General features: G+C 37.4%; 1 protein-coding gene across 1 annotated transcript in view; it reads right to left on the bottom strand.

Moving 5' to 3' along the window:
- The window catches only part of Cntn3 (contactin 3 (plasmacytoma associated)), a 221423-nt gene that overhangs the window by 29345 nt on the left and 171038 nt on the right, over window positions 1-21040 (bottom strand). Inside the window, exons 13-15 of the mRNA XM_013010411.1 lie at window positions 3645-3762; window positions 1617-1775; window positions 1365-1514 (exon numbers count right to left, since the gene is read on the bottom strand). Of these exons, the coding sequence (XP_012865865.1) occupies window positions 1365-1514; window positions 1617-1775; window positions 3645-3762 (427 nt within the window). The remainder of the gene's footprint in view (window positions 1-1364; window positions 1515-1616; window positions 1776-3644; window positions 3763-21040) is intronic.

Raw genomic sequence — 21040 nt, 5'->3', positions numbered from 1 at the left:
TCAGCTCAAGGCTAGCGCTCTACCACTTGAGCCACAGCACCACTTCTGGCTTTTTTCTTTTTGCTTATGTGGTGCTGAGGAATCGAACCCAGGGCCTCAGACATGCAAGGCAAGCGCTCTACCACTGAGCCACCTTCCCAGCCCGTCATTACACAATTTTCTTAAGATGAAGTCATACACAGAGCCTCTCACACAGTAATGATGACAGTTACTTTGCAACCAGAGTGAAGGTTAATAAAACAAGGGAAAATGATTCAGTAGGGATGGAGGAGGGCAGTCCAGCATAAACATGTAACTGGAGACTTTCCCACAGAAAGATCCGTGTCTCAGAATGCCATTGGCTCTAGGCAACAATGCTGCAGAATGGAGCTTGCCAATCTTGCTTTTCATAAACCTCACAAAGCCATCAATTTCTCACCTTCGTGCTTTAGGTTTAGCGAATCCTATGGCCCTACACTGTAAGTTGTGGGAAGGTCTCTCATATTCACAGCTGCATCAGCTGGGCATAGAGTAGATGCTCCCTAAATACAGGTTGCATTAACAAATGAGAGGATATCAAGGCAGGCACACGCTCTGACAGCACCCAGCTTAAACATTTATATGCACTGCCTCAGTAAACCAGCATCATGGAAATTATGGGTACACATTCCATTCATGTGGACTAATGTGGTCTAGTTCCTGAAGTCCTGTGCTAGCTCTACCTCAAACAGTTCTGTTAATATTAATTTTATAGATTTGAAAAAGGAGTCCTTATATCCTTTCATTCTCCTCTATAATGTGATGCTACGTCTACCCGCAAATTTTGAATTTTAATGTTAGGATAGTCTTAGAATTGTGGAAGATAGTTTGATGGTTCCTATTACTAGTTGTGACATCTGAAAATTCTTAACAATAATTCTTTCTTAAGGGGTCGAAATACACTATTCATCAATTGCTTCTGCTCATTTGGGAAGCTGGGTGGCAGGATGAGATCTCCTGGCAGAACTCCCGAATGTCATTATCTTACCAATTTGTCAATGCTTGTTATAAATGAAAATAGTGCATCTCCTGCTAACTGGGTAACTATGTCAGATAGTAATTATAACCTTAAGTGACAAAAACATATTCACTCAACATGCACTAATGATCATTTATGATAAACTGAACTCTTGGAAATGTTAAACTACTTCAGAATCAGTTACATATATTTTCTGTGACAAATGCCATATGGTAAATTCTGCTCCTAGAAAGGTCAGATAATTGTGACAATGGATTATGCAGATAAATGCCTTACAGGTCTAGAGACCAGGGCCCAGGGAAATGGAAAAGCACACTCAGGGAGATCAGATCTATTAACCCATTACTCAGAAAACAAAAACACTAACCTGCCTCTTCAGTTCTTACTTTTTCTGAGGGTAAACTGGGTTCTCCACCTCCAATTTTATTACTGGCTACAACACGGAATTCATATTCCACCCAGGGGTTTAACTCCACTACTGTAGCTGTGCGTGTGCTGCCATCAATGACCTCAGGTACTGCAAGGGAACAGTGGAGAAGATAAGACTACATGAACGTGGCCTGGTACTGAATTGAAATCCATGCACATGTGCCTGCGGCACTGCCTTCTGCCCCTTTACCTGTTGTGACAGTCTGCCAGCCCACGGAGAAGGGTGTCCTTGCCTGAACTGAATAGGACATAACGGGGCTGTGGTTATCTGTACCTTCTTCCCAAGAGAGCTGGGCTGTTGTGTCTGTGATTTCATCTACCTTCACATTTTCTGGGGGTCCAGGTGAACCTAGGGAAGACAAGAATGCCAATGGTGGGTAATTCCTATACATCATTTATGTCATCTTCTTCCACCGAAGACCCGTGTCACATGATCCCTTCACTATATCCAATGAATCCCTGGTTCAAAAGCACTGAGGAGGGAAAGGTTGCTTTTCTGGCCATAAAAACTACCATTTATTTTATACTCCCCTCACTAGATCTTAAATGTGGAAATACAATCCAGTAATTCCAAAATCATAAGGCTAAATGTTTGCATATAACATCTCACATCTTAGGTGACTGCTCAGCAGGGTTCCTGTACTTTTCTGAAGTTTGTCACTTTGGGTGGGATGCCCTCGCCTTAAACCTCTTGATACATCCTGAAGTGTTTTATTCTATGATGTACTTTAGTCATTTTTCCTCTCTAGCTTAATAGCAAATCAATACCCTGGCCAGTACCTCAGCTTGGTTTCTCTGTTAAGTTTTTGCTGAGTTGATCTATCTAGTGGGATAGTGGTGTGTTAAAGTGCCCAACAATTAATGTCTTAGGACATTGTTTGGTGAATAGATATTCAGAATTGTAATATCCTCCTGAAGGAGAGATCTCTTAATTAGTATGTAGCAACCTTCTTTATCTCCTCATTAATTTTAATTTGAAGTCTATTTTATCTGATATTAGGATTACAACTCCTGCCTGTTTTGGGGGGCTGTTTGTTTGGTAGATTTTATTCCAGCCTTTCACTTTCAAAATATGTTTGTTTTTGTGGGCAAGGTGTGACTCTTGAAGGCAGCAGATAGAAGGATCTTGCTTTTTAATCCAACTAGACAGTCTATGTCGCATAATTGGAGAGTTAAGTCCATTAATGTTGAGAGTTAGGACTGAGAGGTGTTTGGGAGTTCCTGCCCATGTGATCCACCTTCTTGGGGACTGCAACAACTGGGTTCTTCCTATAGTTCTTAGAGTCTCAGTTTGGGTTTGGTTTCTTGGCCTTTATTATGGTCTTGTTGGTTTTCTATGTGTAGGACATCTATAAGTATCTTTTGTAGGGCTGATTTGGTAGAGATATATTATTTCAGTTTTTCTTTGCTATGGAAGGTTTTTATTTGACCTTCTGTTATGAAAGAGAGTTTAGCTGGGTACAGTATTCTTGGTTGACAGTTGTTTGTCTTTAGGCTGTAGCATATATCATTCCAGGCTCTTCTTGCTTTAATTGTGTCTGCTGAGAAATCTGAGGTGATTCTAATTGGTTTCCTTTTATAGGTGACTGATCTTTTCTTCTTGACAGCTTTAAGGATCCTTTCCTTGGTCTGAATTGATCCTGTGCAGATTATAATGTGATGGGATGTCCTGTTCTGGTCTGGTCTATTTGGGGTTCTAAAAGCTTCTTGTATCTCAATAGGCCTATCTTTTTGCGTGTTTGGGAAGTTCTCTGCTAGGATACTGTTAAATAAATTTCCTGGACCATTAACTTGTCTCTAGGTGCTCCTCTACACCCAATATCCTCAGATTAGGCCTTCAGATGGTGTCTTCCAAATGCTGAATAGATCTACCATTTTCTGAACATTCTGAATGATTCTAATGTGTTTTTTGACATGTACACACACTTAAATTATATTACCCCTCATATTAAATGCATGTGCTAAATTAATGACCTACCATCTTGGCAGAAGTGGTAGAACATCCAGTTATAATGAGAGTTCTTTGGAGGGCAGAGCTGAGATCTGTATTTCTTTGAATTAACTACTATCTCAATTTCTGGAACATGGTGGGGAGGCAAGGACAAGCTATGGGGTATAGCTTGGAAGCTTACACAGTATCTCATGTAGTTTCTCCTGCAGTGGGGAAGGCTCAACTAAGTTGGGAAGTTAAACAACTTCAGGAAACATGAATGCTTACCTCTTACTATGAGCTGAGCAGCAGAAGAAACACTGTCCACCCCACTTTGCACCATACAGACATATTTCCCACTATGCTTCAACTGGATATTTCTGATCATTAAATCACCCGATGAACTCTGTGGGGGGGGAAACAGGTAAGGAATCACCATTATTTACTAAAAAATGCACAATCTCAAATGTTACAGCCCAAAACACCATTGCCATGAAAGCCACAGGGAGAGAGAGAACCCATATTGTACTAGATAGAAGATGGCTGTAATCAAAGGCATGAAAATAAAAAGTTAAAAGTCATATATGACTACAGACAAATATTTTTACCGACAAATAAATGACTAGCTTTCCTCCTGAGTACTTATGGCTTCAAAAATAAACGAGAACAGAGATTACAGTATCAGAGTCTATTGACTTCCACCACGGTAACACTTCTTTTATTTTCTACTGCTCAGCACCAGCTTAACACTTTCCTCTGGTTCCAACTCCATTGCAATTATCTGCCTAAGGAGAGGAGAGCATTTAGGACTCTAGAGGGAGATAAACACAGCACAACCAGGGGATTACCATAGTTGAAACACTTCTGAACACATCAGAGCTTAAAAAGACAAACAGCTTTTAATTCCTTCAAAAGCTACCAAATGTAGGGACGGCAATCTAAACACCTTAAATGAAAAATAAATGAAAACATCTTAAACCTTGAAAATAACAGTCACCCTTAAAGACATTTGTTGGCCATCCCTTAGCATCAATTAACAGAGCAAATGTATTTCTAAAAGTTCAAAGTTAAATGGTCCTCGTTTAAAGAGAAATATAAAATCATGTTCATAAAATGACTAAGTACAGGTCAATTTCATGTATTAATAAAAATGGATTGAAATAAAATAATCTGGAAAGCAAAGCCTTTTGAAAATGATCATCAGTTCATATCTGACCCAGAAGGGGAAAAAAAGTAGTGCTTCAAAGGCATAATTAAAAAGATACTTTTATTCTTGGGTTTTATAATAAAATGGATGGATTAGATGATAGATTCTACCCTCCTGTTTTAAAAGTAATTTTCTAAAATCTTCTTCAGGGTATCTTAAATATTACTCCCTATTCTCTGGTTTCTTAATGGGCTCCACACTCTGTTAGCTGGATCAGATGGCTTTAGATGGAATTTCTTGAGAACTGGGAGAAAGCAGATGTGAGGTGATTGATGGCTATAATTAAATGATAATCCAGAAACTGTTAAGTTTGCACATTTTACTTTCATCAAGTTGAACTTTTTTTTCTTTCCCTCTCTTCTTCCCTCCCTTTCTCCTCAGGGCTACTTAGAAATGTATCCCCAGGACAGAAGCTGCAGAGCTTGCTGACCTTTACAAAGTCTTCAAGTTTTATGGGTTGCATACCCCCACAGGAGGGTCATTACCTGTGCTACAGAGATCTCTTATTTCCAGGCAGGAATTGTTACTGCTAAATGCCATCAAAGCACTGGGTTGAGGCTACTCTTCCTTACCTTTGTTTCTTTATATGCTTATTTTGAAAGCAGTTGAGTAAAAGAATTTTAACAGACTTTTAACAAGACCATTGTGCATGTGTGTGTGTGTGTGTGTGTGTGTGTGTGTGTGTGTGTGTGTCCATTTCTGGACATGAACTCAGTGTCTAAGCAATGTCCCTGAGCTTTGTGCTCAAGGAACCACAGCTCCATTTTTGGCTTTATGGTAGTTAATTGAAGAGATGACTCCCAGAGACTTTCTTACCCATGCTGACTTTTAACCACAATCCTCAGATCTCAGCCTCAAGTAGCTGGGATTACAGGTGTGAGCCACCAGTGTCTGGCTTAACAAGACTTTTTAATAGAACATTAGCTGTCTTTCTCTTTTGAAGGGTAAGGAACAGTTTGGTGTTGAGATTGTAGCTTCTACTGATTTTTTGAACTGACAGATAGAAAAAGAAATAACTAGATCATAAAAAACTATAAAGACAGGTAGTCTGACTCATCTTCAGAGGAAATATAATTTTTACTTATCCTTTTTGCCCTGGAGGGTAGGAAAAGAGAACAATGTACTAAGACTACCATGAAATTGTGTAGCTAAATACCAAAATATGGAAAATTAAAGGAAAAATGAATATGGATTCTCTCTCCAGTTATTTCAATGAAATATATTTGTATTATGTTTTTTCTAATGCTTTATCTTTCCAGTTTTATCTACTGTCTTGTACTGGAAGATCAGGTAGGAATAGAGTCACTTAACAAAAGCAGACCTGGTGCTTGTGTATTAGATTCATTCAAGAACGCAGAGCTGTTTAATAGATGGTTTCTGTGCTCCAGAAAGTAAAACAAGTTACACTGAAAAAAGCTTAACAAAAGTTAAATAAAGCCACATGATGTACACCTTGAAACGGACCATGCAGTTATAATTTGTGTGCTTTGGGTAGCATAGAAGAGCCATCAAAAGGCATTTATGAGGTAGATACTCTCTTTCTTTATGCTCAATTTGAAAAGAATCACAGGTCAAAGCAGTCATATGACAATTTTATAATTTCTTTGTTTTCTTTACTATTACATATTTTTACAAATATTTTAAAAATTTTACCATTAAAATAAAAATATTAAAAAAATTCTTTTAGTATTAAATATTTATTTCAGGTTATGAGTACAATGCATCTTGAACAATGTCTTCCCTTCAATCATTCTTCCGCATTTACATAAGACAAGGCTTAGATAAGACTATAATTCTTAGCTATAACTATAGGTAACTATAGTTATATGTAACTGTAACAATGGAATTAAATATGATATCAACATGTTCTAAAATTTCTTATCAAGATGAGATTACTTCTGGACATTCCAAATATATGTAAATCCCCAAAGATATATCCACCTGCATGAAATCAATTCTTTTTCCCATCAAGCTGTTACTTGGAGAATACAGCTATTGGTTATCTGTTACTACAAAGTATAGAAGAATATCCAGAAAAACTAAGCTCAATTTATCAAAATGTAGTGAACTCCACAGATTATTTTGCAATATATTGCTTAGTAACACTGAATAATATTTGAACGTATTTAGAAACATGATTGTTATTTTTTAGAGTATAAAGGAATTTAAATAAAAATGTGGCTCTGTAAAAACCTTTTAGAAAATTTTTAGTAATATCAATAATTATTTTAATAAAAAGTAGCATTCAATTTGTTCTCTGAGGCCAGGTGCTGGTGACTTATACCTGTAATCCTAGCTACTTAGGAGGCTGAGGTCTCAATATCACAGTTTGAAGCCAGCCTGGGCAGGAAAGTCTGTGAGACTCTTCCCTCCAATTAACAACCAGAAAACTGGAAGTAGCGCTGTGGGTCAAAGTGGTATAGTACTAGCTTTGAGCAATAAACTTCAGGGAAAGCAACCAGACCCTGAGTTCAAGTCCTACAATAGACAAAAAACCCAAACCCCAAACAAAACAAAATGAAAAGCCCCTCCCCAAACCCAGTTTGTCTTCTGTGGAATTATTTTGCTAGTCTTTGATTCTTTTCCTAAACTTTCCACTCCCAGTCTTTCCTTAAGTAGAACAGGCTAGAATTGGAAAGGTGATGGTTAGAGCTGGAATTTCATTACCACTCATTCAAATGTCCCTTAAAATCCTTCTCTCAAAGGTCAGCAGGGTGCTTTGAGGTTTTGCAGAGAGCAAGTCCTTAGTTTACATTGCTGGCCTCAGTGTAAATATTCATTTTTTCTAAGAATAAAGTCTCCAAAGTATTTCTTAAACAACTAATATACTTCAGTTACTAGCTGAGGGGAAGGGGTACTTGCATTTATGGAGCTGACAGCTAAAAGAGGTGCAAATCAATGACTACACGGCTCAATGTAAAATTATAGTGCAATTACAAGCTTACTGTGTGGTGAAGCCACTGATATCTCAGGGTTTCAGTGAACAGATAGTTGGGCTAAGATGTGCAGCAGAAGGAAAAGTTATCTGGACAAAGAGGGTGGGGCACCTATGCATATACAAAGAACCTGAGGCTGATGAGGATTCAATCTATTTGAGTGATTCCGTAAGGGAAACGTAGTGGAATGGGGTTATCATGGGGATGTTAGGGGGCATAGGTAATCCACAATTCAATTTGTAACTCAGTTCCCAGAAACTAAAAGCTCACCATAGCAGCTACTTCGGAGGCTGAGGTCAGGAAGAGCATGCTTCAAGGTCAGGCAGGGCTGCCAGACAGTGATACCTCACATCAACCAATAAAAAGCTGAGCTTGGTCGCATGTACCTTTTGCCTGCTATGAACATAAACAAGATCTTGGTCCAGGCTGGCCAACAAAAATGTAAAGTGCTATTCAAAAAATAACTAGTGCAAAAAAGAAAAATAAAGAGTCAGGGCATTGTGTAAATTGAGATGATGTCTTAAGAAATTTTGTATCAGCTGGCATGAAAACAAGACTGCCTGATCCCTAGCAGCTAGGGTTAGAGACTAGAGAACCTGCAACTGGTTCAGAATCTAGATTCTTTTTCAATTATTTGCTCATCAAGCCACATAAATTTCTCCTAGAAAATAAATCATATGCACAAGACAACATTAGAGATATATTCCATAAATGGATTTATAAGACAAAACATCACTGAAGTAAATGTGAAGGAAAAATCTAGCATGTACCACATTAAATAGGAAAAGGATCTCATTAACTTTTCTTGTATTTCTTAGGTGATGACACTCATGTAACTTACAAAAGAGTACACTTAAAAATGAATAAAACACTGCAGGATGTGATAACCATAGCAGGTGAAAATAAAGAAGCAGACAGAGAGCACTACTAATTACAGGTAGGGTGGAAGTATACTGTGAGATAAACATAAGAAGAATCCAAGTGCAAAATAAACTATGGAAATGCAAGAAGCTCTTAAGATAATGCATTTGTAGCATGAAGTTTGAGTGTAACCAATCATCAACAAAAATCTAATTTCCTACTAAGCATTCTACATATAAATGCTGCTGTTGGACCACCAACAAGCATAATTTTCTAGTTTAAGGGGAAATATACAGTTTGGGACCATTTAAAAGATAAAGTTAAAGAGGAAACCCTCTTCCCTTTTCTTTAATTAAAAAAATCATTTTATTTTACAGCCTGAAGAGCTTTCAATATTAATCATTTATCACTTCATTCAGTTGCCTCCCACATGCTGAGACTGCTTGTAAACCAGATCCAGGGCCTTAAAAACAATGGGCTCATAGATTCCTTCTAGAAACCAGATGATGACTTCCTATGTAAAATACCTGGGAAGAATTGGGAGTGATATGACTCATCTCTGCTTTTCTGACCAAGCAAAATCAACTTCACCTCCATCAATCTCAAATGGCTCAATCAAGGTCACCTTTAATACAAACACACTCCACTCACCTAAAAACAGAACGAATTGGCAGCCATTGAACCATGAACACAAGGCCTAACATGATAAACAGTTTTCAATCTTCTGATTAACAATTTCTGCTGTCACTTGGTTGTCTGAACAGGTGAAATTTATGGCAGGTAAGATGCAATCTGTTAATAGGAAAATTTACTTGACTTTCTTTAATACCAATAAACTGGAATAATTCTTCCATTAGATGATTTAGAGACTCTGCATGTCTCTTCCTAGAGGTTTCCAACAAGTAACACATTACAGATCACGCAGACTTGGTAGAAGGCACTTCATGTGTATTTTAAGTTGTGCCAGACGTCTGATTTGCTACACAGGTGTCAACGTTTTCAATTTCAACAGCTAGTTTATGTCCATAATTTGAACTTGAGAATTGTGTTTTCTTCTGAGACTGGGCATGTATTGATAGCTAGAAATTGGTATAGCTAGATAAGTAAATACATATGTTATTGAGTTTTGAAATAAGAGCCTTCTAAATGCTAGGAATGTGTTCTACCCATGTGTTACACCTTCTGCCCACTTTTACACAGGTTGCTTTTGAGATAGGAAGTCACTTCTTACCTGGGTGTGCTTATGGACTGCGATCTGCCTATTTTAGGCTTTCTGTCATAGCAAGGATGACAGGCAAATACCATCATACCCAGCTTCTTCCATGGAGACAGAATCTCATACACTTTCTACCTGAGCTATCATGGAATTATTATTCTCCCTAACCACAACTTTCTATGTAGCTAGAATGAAAAGTATGTCCTAATGGGAGGAGCTAAGGGATGGGAGAAAGGTTCCCACTGAGAGCCAGAGATATGAGTTCCCTGAGTAACAGTTGGGAACCTGTCACTTCAGCCCCAAGACCTGAGGCAGCAACAATAGTTAATTCTCTTAGAGGCTACAACAAAGAATCAGATAGCTTTCATTTGCAAGTCCTACACCTTCATGTAAACTGCTAGGCTGGTGATATCCTGTTGAGACAACATGCTCTCTCCCATTATTTGGTGCAAGTGCCACTATAAGTAAATGGGCTGAGCTACAGTGTGGCTGCTTCATGCCTTTTAATGCAAACAGCCTACCTGGTCCCAGCTTTCGCCTCAATCTCCTTCTGTATTCCCTCAGGGACAGTTTGATCTGGCTGATCTGTGGCAGACTTCCAAATTCTCTACTCAGGATACCCTTGAACTAAGATCCTCCTGTGTTCAATACCCAAGGAGCTGGGAATACCGGTGTGAGCCATCAGTTCCCAGTTTACCCGAGTGTTTTCGATGCTTGTTATTAGAATCATGCCCTTACAATCTGCTTGTAGTGAATGCTCTATTACTTAATTTTTCTTGAGTTGCTTTCTTAAATTAATATGCAAATTGATATAGACCATGTATATTTTTTATCTGAAATGAGAATCTTCACATAGACTTTAACTGCTACTATTGAATATAAAGAGTACAAAAATAACAGGAATGTATACTGAAAGATAATGTAGATGGACAGAATTTGAATACTGTTAAAGTCCCTGGGACTAAGACTTGTGCTCTGTTAATTAAAAAGTGGATTAGACATTGCTAATGACAAACTGAACACCATACCAAGTCATTCTCCTTGATTTAACCTAAGTGATTTAAATAAAATTGAAAATAGAAGAGCTTTCTCATCCTGTGATATATTATTTACTGCTGCCCTTTTCAGTACATGGTTTGTGTTTGGAAAAATCACTGTTATCCAGGTTGTTAAATTCATTAGCGCTTAAGGTTGGCTGTGCTATTAATTAACCCGAGGAATCTTTTAAAAAGTATCAGCAATGTCTGGGCCACATCCCCAGAAAAACCAATCAGAATGAACTGGCATTCCTAATCTTCATTCATTTTGGAAATAAAAGGCATGAGATCATTGTTCAGACCTCTCTCAAGTCTAAAATTCTGCAGTTAATATACACATGAAATAACTAAGTTAGGCTACAGATTGTTAGGCTATATATAGAATATTTGTAAAACAGATAATGTGTATCTCCACCTCACTTCATTTTTCCCTTTAAAAAAAAAACAAACTCCAGCAGGGCACTGGTGGCTCATGCCTGTAAACCTAGCTACACAGGAGGCTGAGATCTGAGGATGACGGTTCAAAGCCAACCCGGGCAGGAAAGTCCGTGAAACTCTTATCTCCAATAAACCACCAGAAAACCAGAAGTGGTGCTGTAGCTCAAGTGGTAGAGCGCTAGTCTTAAGATAAAGAGCTGAGGGACAGGGCTCAGGCCCAGAGTTCAAGCCCCACGACTGACAACAAACAAACAAAACAAAACAAAACTCCATAGGAGTGCTCTACCACTTGATCCACACCTTACTACATTTTTACTTGAGTTATGTTTGAATAGGGCCTTACATATATGTTTGAACTGCCCTGGACTGCATGGTTCTCCTGTTTAAACTTTTCACCTATCTGAGATGACAGGTTTTTATTGGTTGAGATGAAGTTTCTCTACAGTTTTCCCTGGCTGGCCTTAAATGGAAGTCTTCTGCATTCCCAGTAGCTAGAATTTCATGTGTGTGTTAACATGTCCTGTCATAATGCTCATTTCTTGACATTACGTTGCCTTAGTATGCTCATCCTAGTCTTAAAACTGAAATGGATATAAATAAACATAGAGATAAATTTTTGTAGATAGGCATAAAAACTCACTACTTATAGTTCTGTTCTATCCTTCATAGATGTAATATGTTTTATACAAAATGAAAGGGGTTCTTAAGGTATCTCATGGGTCAGATTTTGTTATTATTTGTCTTTACCCTTCTATCAGATGTACAAAGTCTAATGAGAGGAGATTTGGCCATTGCAGAGTGATATATGACTGGAACATAAAAATGAAAGAAGATAATGTGAGGGAATAAGTGTGGTTGGGATAGATGGGGGAGAGAAGGATGGAAGGGGTGACACTGATCCAAGATGATTTTAACTCATAAGTTGAATATGGAATTGAATTCCCTTTGTACAACTATTTTAAGATAATAAAAATAGATACAATCAAATGAAAGGAAAGTGAATCCATTGATGCAAAGAAATAGACAGTCCTTTGCTTCATAAAAACATCACCAAGTTATGCAAAAATGACTTATGTTTGCCTCTGGTACCAGTTATTATTGCTATGTAACTTATTCTAAAACCTAAGGATTCATGAAGATTTCACATCACTGTTTTATACCTGCCTGGTTGGAGTGGCTCTAAGGTGGACTGGCAAATTCATTCATAACTGACTAGTTAAAGAGTTGGGTCTTAGATAGGCAGTGAACAGAATCTATGGATCAGAGACTTTGTTCTTGGTGAAGCTCTGCACAGTCTTCTTTCACTTCCTCATATTATAGTGGCTGAACTTCCAGAGCCACTGGTGCCAATGGAACTGACAGAAGCATACACACTCTTATGAGCTAGCCACAGAAATCATATGGCCTGGCTCTTGTGGTTCTTTATTGGTCAAGGTGGATTCAAAGGTCTTCAAGGTTTCGAGGGTAAAGGAATGGATGGTTTTGCCACTCGATAGAGCTGAGTGTCACTAGTCATACTGTAAGAACACATTGGAAGATGTGTTGCCACCATGTTGGGCAAACACAAATTGCTACATTCCTCTAAGTCTCCAAGTGTGTTCCCACCAGTGACTTGGATCAAAGACCTAGTGAGACTACAGAAAATAATTTCCATGTCCTCTGCTATCCTGTTGGGCTCCTTCTTGAGAGGAATCAATTGTGATTTGGAGTTATTTCTTACTATGATTCATCTGTGCAGGCTGTCCTCAGCTGATTTTGCTAAGAGCCTAAAACAGAATAAAAGCCCTGGACTGAACCCCTTCCTTTTATGTCATAATTTGTGTGTGGGCCTGGGGAAGGACTCCCAAGGGCTCAAAGGGAATAAAAGTATACCCTCTCCTAGGAGAATTGCTTCTAAAGAGATCATACTACTTTTATTACAATTGCAGTCTATTGTATTCCAACATGTCCCTCATACTTTAGAAGCACAGATTTTTTTTTTCATCTCAACATCATTTTTCAATATTGTAAAACATAAAGAAGGAAAGACAGGTTGCTATCAAATGTTACTATCAATAGACAATTTCTGATAAAGAACCAATGTAATATTTTGAAGTCACTGTGAGAAGATGGGCTTAGAAAATCAAACTGTTGTCCATAATTATAATTTTAAAAACAAACCAGTTAAAATTCCTAGTATCAAGTCTAAACTTTTAACTCACTCCAAATACCCTATTTATTCTACACTTTCTTCTTTGTGTTCAGATCAATTAAATGAGGTAATTAAATGTTACACCTTGTAAAGTGGAATGATTTTCTTTCTGAGACCAGAGCATAAAATCTAGGCCAACATGAATAAGATAACTCAATGATAAAAGAGAAAGCAATTTGTGGATTAAAAGGTAAGACAGTGACTCTGAATTGGTGGTTTCTGGTCATGTTGCATAAGCAGTTTAGAAAGTGCTGCTCTTGCCAGGAGCCAGTGTTCACACCTGTAATCCTACCTATGGGGAGGCTAAAATACAGAGGATTGTGAATTGAGGCTAGTCTGGCAGGAAGGTCTGTCTCTAAACTAATCAGTTATAGCAAGGCAAGAAGCATGATTCTAGTGGTAGAAGAAAAGCCAAGCAAGTAAGCTAAGCAATCCGAGGCCTGTGTTCAAATACCAATTAAATAAAAATGAAAAACAAAACAAAACTCAAAAGCAAAACTCTTCTTCAGGGATGACGGAGAAGTGAGGCTGCCCAGCAATCTCCTGCTCCTTAAACTGCACATTTAACCAGCTGATTCCCAACTTGACGCTAAACTTGGGTAGGAAAATCACAACTGGGATGAATAAGTTGCTGGATTGTCAGAACAAAAATTCTTGAGTGCCAAAACCTTCAGGTGACTGACTCACTCACAGGGAGGCCCCATAGACTTTAATTTTACCTCTAGGACAACTCCTATATTCTGACTATAACTATGGGAGAAAAAAATGCCATCACACTCTGGACAGGAGGAAGGGAGGCACACTCTATCCACCCTCTCGTCTATTCTTCCAAACAAAGTCTGCCTGCGGGAGAAACTTCTACCATACTAAATTTCTGGGATTTTATCAGATCTTAACTGAGGGAAATAAATAGCCAGCTCAGCTCTTTTGTACACTTCCTGTACCATGTAATAGAGGGGAAATGGACAAGAGTCAGTGAAATTCACAGACCAGGGCACAGGGCCATCAACAATGGAGACATACTATTGCAGGACTACAATTCCACTCGCCCTATACCTTATTGTTATATTATTAAAGGGAAATTTATTGCAGTCTTTTTTACTGACTATAAAATGTCTTCCTCTCAACAAAAAATTACTAGGAAATACAAGGCCAAAAGCACAAGTTGAAGAAACTGAACAGTTATAAATATCAGGAATGTTGGAATTGTAAGATCAGGAATTTAAAAACACAATATGCCAAATGCTTCAATTAAAAAAACACTAGACATGCATGAATAAATGGATGACATAAACTGAAAGATGGAACTCCTAGGGAAGATTTAAAAAGAAATGAAAGTGATCAAAACTATAGTAGCAGACATAAAGAACGATTATGTAAAGCACACAAGGTTATAGCTCTGAGATGACAGTAAAACTACAAATAAGTAACACAAGGATGGCTGAAAACTCTCCAAATTCTCGAATATTACACAGTATATTTCTGCATAATATATGAGTTAAATAAGAAATATCAAGAGAAATGATAAAAAACATTCTAAAGTATATGCAAACAGAAATACAACCCCAAAACTTGTGAGATGAAGTAAAAGCAATGATTAGAGGGAAATTTGTAGCATTGGGTATATGTAATAGAATGGAAGATAGGTCTAGGATTGATACTCAATGCCTCTACCATAGAAAACTAGATAAAGAAGAGCAATTTAAATTCAAAGCAAGCAAAATAAAAGAAATAAATTTTAGAAGCAAACCCAATGAAGTTGAAAACAGTACATCAATAGAGAAAGTGAACACAAATCAAAGATGGGTCTTTGAAACAACCAATAATGTCAATAAGACACTAACCAGGCTAAGAATAGAGAGAAATGGTACAAATTAATACTATCAGAAATGAATCTGAGACATAAACAAAGAATCTATGGGCATTAAAAGTATATTGAAGAAACACAAGTAACTCTTTTTCTCTGGCCAAAGCTAGTGCTCTATCACTTTGAGCCACAGTGCCACTTCCAATTTTTGAGTGGTTAATTGGAAATAAGAGTCTCATGGACTTTCCTGCTCAGGCTGGCTTTGAACCATGATCCTCAGATCTCAGCCTTCTGAGTAGCTAGGATTTCAGTTGTGAGCCACCGGTACTGGGCACATATCCCATTTTCTGATTGTGAAGTCAGATAATTCTATATCTTCTTAGTATTCAAATTAGTAATAAGCAAATGGAGAGATTTTTAGTCTCTCAGAAATGAGAATTTGGCATAAAAAGTTACTGCTTTTTAACCATGCATAGGTGAAAATTTTCAAAGTCCAGGGGAAGGACATATTCAGGAAAGAATATGGGAAAGTGACAGCTTTGGGAGCAGTTTCTGTAGCTTTCCTGATTGCTGCCTTCAGCCCCAGGAATAACAGTAAATAGTAAGAGCTAACATGTATATCTTTTAGTACCCTATACATGCCTCTGACTAAAATAACATCACCTCGACTTTATGCATGAGAAATACAAAGCAGAGAGTGAGTGAAAGGTCAACAGCACATGAAAGACGGAAATATGCTTGGAAACCTGTATGAGTACATGTTCAATCTAACTCAACAATTCCACGCTTGAGCAAACATCTCTAGAACTCAACAATTCCAGACATTAAGCAAACATTACCAAAACTCTGGGAATTATTCTTCTTTTAAAAAACTACTACTTTTTTGTGGGAGATAGATCTGCAGGAATTTTTTTCTACAATTTTTGTCAACTTGAATCTGAAAATATATGTAAGTACAATGTGTAAAAATAGCATTTACTTTTCAGAACACATTATAAGGGAATATTTCTCAAACCTTTATGCTAATAAGTTTAAGAATCTGGAAGAAACAGATGGTTTTCTAGTAAATATCGATATGCTGAAACTAAACCAAGATGATTTAAACCAACTTAACAGACCCATATCAAGCATAGAAATAGAAAGAGCAATAAGAGACCTCCCGCCCAAGAAAAGCCCAGGACCAGAAAGATTTACAGCTGAATTCTACAAGGCCTTCAGAACAGAACTCACACCAATACTCCCCCAACTCTTGAATGAAATTGAAAGTGAAAGTTCATTACCAAACTCTTTCTATGAAGCCATCATATCCTCCTCTCCAAACCAAGCAGGGACTCATGGAAGAAAGAGAACAATAGTCCCATTTCTTTGATGCAAAACTTCTCAACTACAATTTTTTTTCTTTAACTGCAGTTCTGTGGTTTGAAAAAAAGTGATCAGCCTTGAGCAGTGCCCCCAGCCCTTTTATACGTTAGCTTTTTGGTTTTTATTGATTGATTGATTTTTGGATAGGGTCTCACATTTCTGTTAGAAAGGTCTATAGTCCTACTCCCATACCTCTGCTTACACTGCTGAGATTATAAACATTATCACATCTAGTCTGTTGTTTGAGATGGGGTTGTGCTAACTTTTGTCCAAGCTGACCTTGAACTATGATCTTCCAGATCTCTACTTTCAGTAGATAGATATGCCCTCTCACTTGGCATACTGCCAACAGTTCAATCCATGCCTTTTCCTGTATACACACTCAGGATTATTTAAACTTAAATCTGATTGGGATATTGTAGGACTGTGAAAAAATATGAGAAAAATTTAAATATTACAAGATATACCTATTTTAAGATCATTATACATTTTCTTTCTTCCCTCCTCTGTCTATATCTATTTATTCATGCATCTATGTATCTATCCATGTAGCTATAAATCTATGTAACTATGTATGTATGTATGCATGCATGTATGTAGATATGTATATACGTATCTATCTATCATCTATCTATGTATCTATATATCTATTTACCGAACTATCTATGTATGTAGTCACCCATCTATCTCATTTAAGAAAGTATGTTATATATTCCTCAATATACCATATTTGATCACATATCTATAAATATATGACCCTATATGCATTCATATGAAAGTTTAGGTCTAACTTTCACATGAGAGAAAATATGCACCTTTTGTCTTTCTGGTCCTAGCTTACTTCACTCTGTCTGATTCTCCCACCACCAAATATGGAACACTTCACAAATTTGCATGTCAACCTTGAGCAGAAGCCATTTTCCAATTTTAGACTTTTGTTCTTTTTCTGTTTCTTTCGGTTGTGGGGATTAAATTTAGGGCCTGGGCACTGTCCCTGAGACACTCAAGGCTAGTACTCTACCACTGTGAGCCACAGCCCACTTCTAGTTTTCTGGTAGCTCACCAGAGGTAAGAGTCACATGGATTTTCCTGCCCTGGCTGGCTTTGACCCACAATCCTCGGATCTTAGCCTCCTGAGTAGCCAGGATTACAGACATGATCCACCAGTGCCCAGCTTCCAATTTTAGTCTTATGTGCTATTGAAGAGATCAGTAAACCATCCATTCATCTTAATAAATATCGTATATGAAAACACAATCTATGACTCCAGTAGTTAAGCTACTGTGTTCCTGGTCAAGTAAATGGTAAGATAGGTAAGTGGGCATTAAATGTCTCACATATTCATTCACCTTTCTTCAGCTACCATTGGGGAACACTTTTTTTCGTTGTTGTCATTTTGTTTTTTGTTTAGAATTTTATTTTCTCCCTAAATAGCAATACAAGAGATGTTGTATTTTAGGGAATGAGTTTAAGAGGGGTCATAATTTCTCAGTTGTGATTTTATGGGCTCATTATTGGATCTATGTTCTTAATAATCCTTCCAAGTCAGCTCATGTTTTGGGTTTGGACAAGATGCACAATTGAAAAGACAGTCCAAGAAGGAGATGTTTAAAAACCCAGAATATAACAATAGTTTGTACAATCAATGCTTTCCTCAGATCTGTATTTATAATACACCTAGAATCTTTAACATAGCTCTGTATTGTAAAATGACTGCTGCTTTCAAAATAGTAACCATTCATTCCAAATAAGTCAAACCAATCAAGTCAAAGTGACCACATCATACCATCACACACACAAAGGATCACTTTTGGAGAAATCTTTTCTACTACTGAAAGCTGGAAAATACATCAAGCGTTAAGCTCTCGAGTAGCTGCTGCAACCAGAGTGAGATTGTGGCCTGCGGGAAATAAATCACATTGAAGTGAGCTAGTTAAATGAATGGCAGATTGGTTGTCACTGCTCAGCTTCTTATTGCTTCTAGTGACTTTTAGTCTCACACAATCTAATCCATCATAGATCCAATTCCACAAAATGTTTGTAAAATTATATAGCTTGGTTCTAGACATTCTTCATTTCCCAAGTACTAGAAACATATACAGTTTATCAAAGCATGTACGTTTAAACATCCTTACAAGCTATAGTGAATGCCTACTATGTATAGGCTAACATCTTTTTGTTTACAGTGAACATCTATCATATAACATCTCTTAAGTCCAATACTTAGATTGCTAAGTAAGTCATAAACACCTTTGAGTGTTCTTAAAATCAGTTATATTACTAGGTTTCAGATCCTTAAACAACACAGTGATGTTCCTTTGTTTCTTTCGGCCTTTGATCTATCACTACACTCTTTCTATCAGCAGGAGCTGAGGTCAATTTAAAAGAAAGAAAGATACTATCCTGGGGAAGATAATGAAATCTCTTTACTCCTCCCTGAGTTCATGGTGGTCATATATGAGTAGATAGAACATACTTATTCGGAGACATGATTCTCTACTCATTGTGTAAAATATAAGTGTACAAGTGTGAATATATAGACACCATCCAATATGAAAGTACATGGGCCAAAAGGAGGAAAAGTAGTATTCTGGGGTGAGACCAAAAGCTGGTAGGAAAGGAGATCAGAAAATAAGGAATAAAGATTTAAGTGATCCATCATCAAGTAAGCAGGGTACCCTAAAACTCTTGTGTATGAGGGCCTTGATCTTCCCTCTCAATCATACCTCACCACACCTTTCAAGACTTCTGTGGTAAATTAATCTTCATTAATTTAAACGATTGTTTTACCTTTAAACAAAGACCTTGTTATATATACTGCAAAGCAGTTTTTCCTTTACCTAGCTTCTTTGCTCATATTTTCTTGTTTGTTTTTTTTGCAAGTGAGAAATATTCTATGAATATACTGAAAAAAAAGACAAGTGGACTATCTAGGTATTAGTGTGCATGCTGTAATGAATACAAAATCAGAGAAGAGCTGTTATATAACTCCCTTCTCATGCAACCGAAAACCGATTTACTTAATTGCTGTGCTTAAGGGCAATGCCATCTTGTATGGCTTTACTGTTTTATACTGATGGAAGAATATTAGACTACTAATGGCACCAGTGAATAAAAAAAATTCATAGGCCATGAACTCACATGTTATGGAAGGAACAAAATTGGCAAGTGATGGCATTAATTTATGAAATTTCACGTTTCAGACACTTGACTCTTTACAGAGATGACTTTATGCCTTCCGTAGAGCCATCAATGCCGTGTAAATCAGGAGAGTTAAATTACATTATCAATTTGCACGTTCTTAAATACAAGTTCCTCTAACAGAAAAAAGCAATCAAGTTCAGCCTTTGAGTATTTCTTTGTGGCTTTGAGCATTTTTTTTTGTGGCCTACTAGAATCAAACTACTTCAGCTTTTCAGTCTTTCATTACTCATTTCTTTAGGACTACCTAATGTAGTGGGTCTTATATGGACAAAAATATCACCAAGAGTTTACAAATCCAGCTGATAAATTAAAAACATAATTATTAAGGTAACTAATACTTCAAATTGATGTCTTTCTTTTTCTCTCTAGCACTAGGGATTTAATAGAGAGCTTCACCATTAGAACCATGTTCCAACCCTTTTGAAATCAGGGTTGTCTGCATTTGCCTAGGCTAGCTTCAAACTCACAAACCGCTTGCCTCTACCTCGCAAGTAGTTGGGATTATAAGGTGTGAAGTACTATGTATGGTGCAAATTTCATAGTGTAAGATTTAATATGAGGAGAGGTGCTGTAGTAGATAAGTCTTCCTTGCCTGCATAAGGGGTCTTTAGAAAAGTAACATGTTACCATTTTATTCTACCCAAGCCTTCTGTCCAAGAAGAGATTAACACATGAATGTTATAGAGTGGGGCTGTGAATATGGGCACAGTCTTTTCCTGTTATAGAAACAAGTAGGAATGAGTTTTAAAAATAGGCATTTAAAGCAATAGCAAAATGAATAGTAAATTCAATCAGTAGAATTAAGACAAGTACTAAGCCAGGCACCAGTGACTCATGCCTGCAATCCTAGCTACTCAGAAGACTAAGATTTGAGGACTGTGGTTCAAAACCAGCCCCAGCAGGAAAGTCCCCATAAGACTCTTATCTCCAAGTAACCACTCAAAAACTGGAAGTGGAAAGTGGAGCTGTGGCTCAAAGTGGTAGAGTACTAGTCTTGAGCAAAAGAGCTCAGGGGCTCAGGGAGAGTGTCCAGGCCCATTAAAAAAAAAACAAGAAAAGAAAACACATACTTCTAAAATGAAGTATGGGCAGATGTTGGAAATGACAATAAAACTGTACTTAATGGTGACTGACTTTGCAGTTTTATAAAAATTTCTTTTTCCATATTACTTTCTTAGAGTAGCCATAACAAAGTTCCACAGACTAAATAGCATCAAACAACAGACTTGGCTTCTCACAGTTCTGGAGTCTAAAATCAAATGTGGATGGAGCTAAGCTCCCTTCAAATATAAATCTCTTTGTGTTCTTGTGGCTCTAGACATTCTTCGGCTGTAGGAGCATCTCTCTAATCTCAGCCTCTATTATCTGTCTTTGTTCCTCTGTGTTTGCGTCTTCCCATGTTGCCCTCCTTTCTGAGTGTCTGTG

Source organism: Dipodomys ordii, unplaced genomic scaffold (assembly GCF_000151885.1).
Source record: "Dipodomys ordii isolate 6190 unplaced genomic scaffold, Dord_2.0 Scaffold12, whole genome shotgun sequence".
Taxonomy (NCBI): Eukaryota; Metazoa; Chordata; class Mammalia; order Rodentia; family Heteromyidae; genus Dipodomys; species Dipodomys ordii.
The sequence above is the reverse complement of the archived record's forward strand: the minus strand, read 5'-3'. Positions and strand labels throughout refer to the sequence as shown.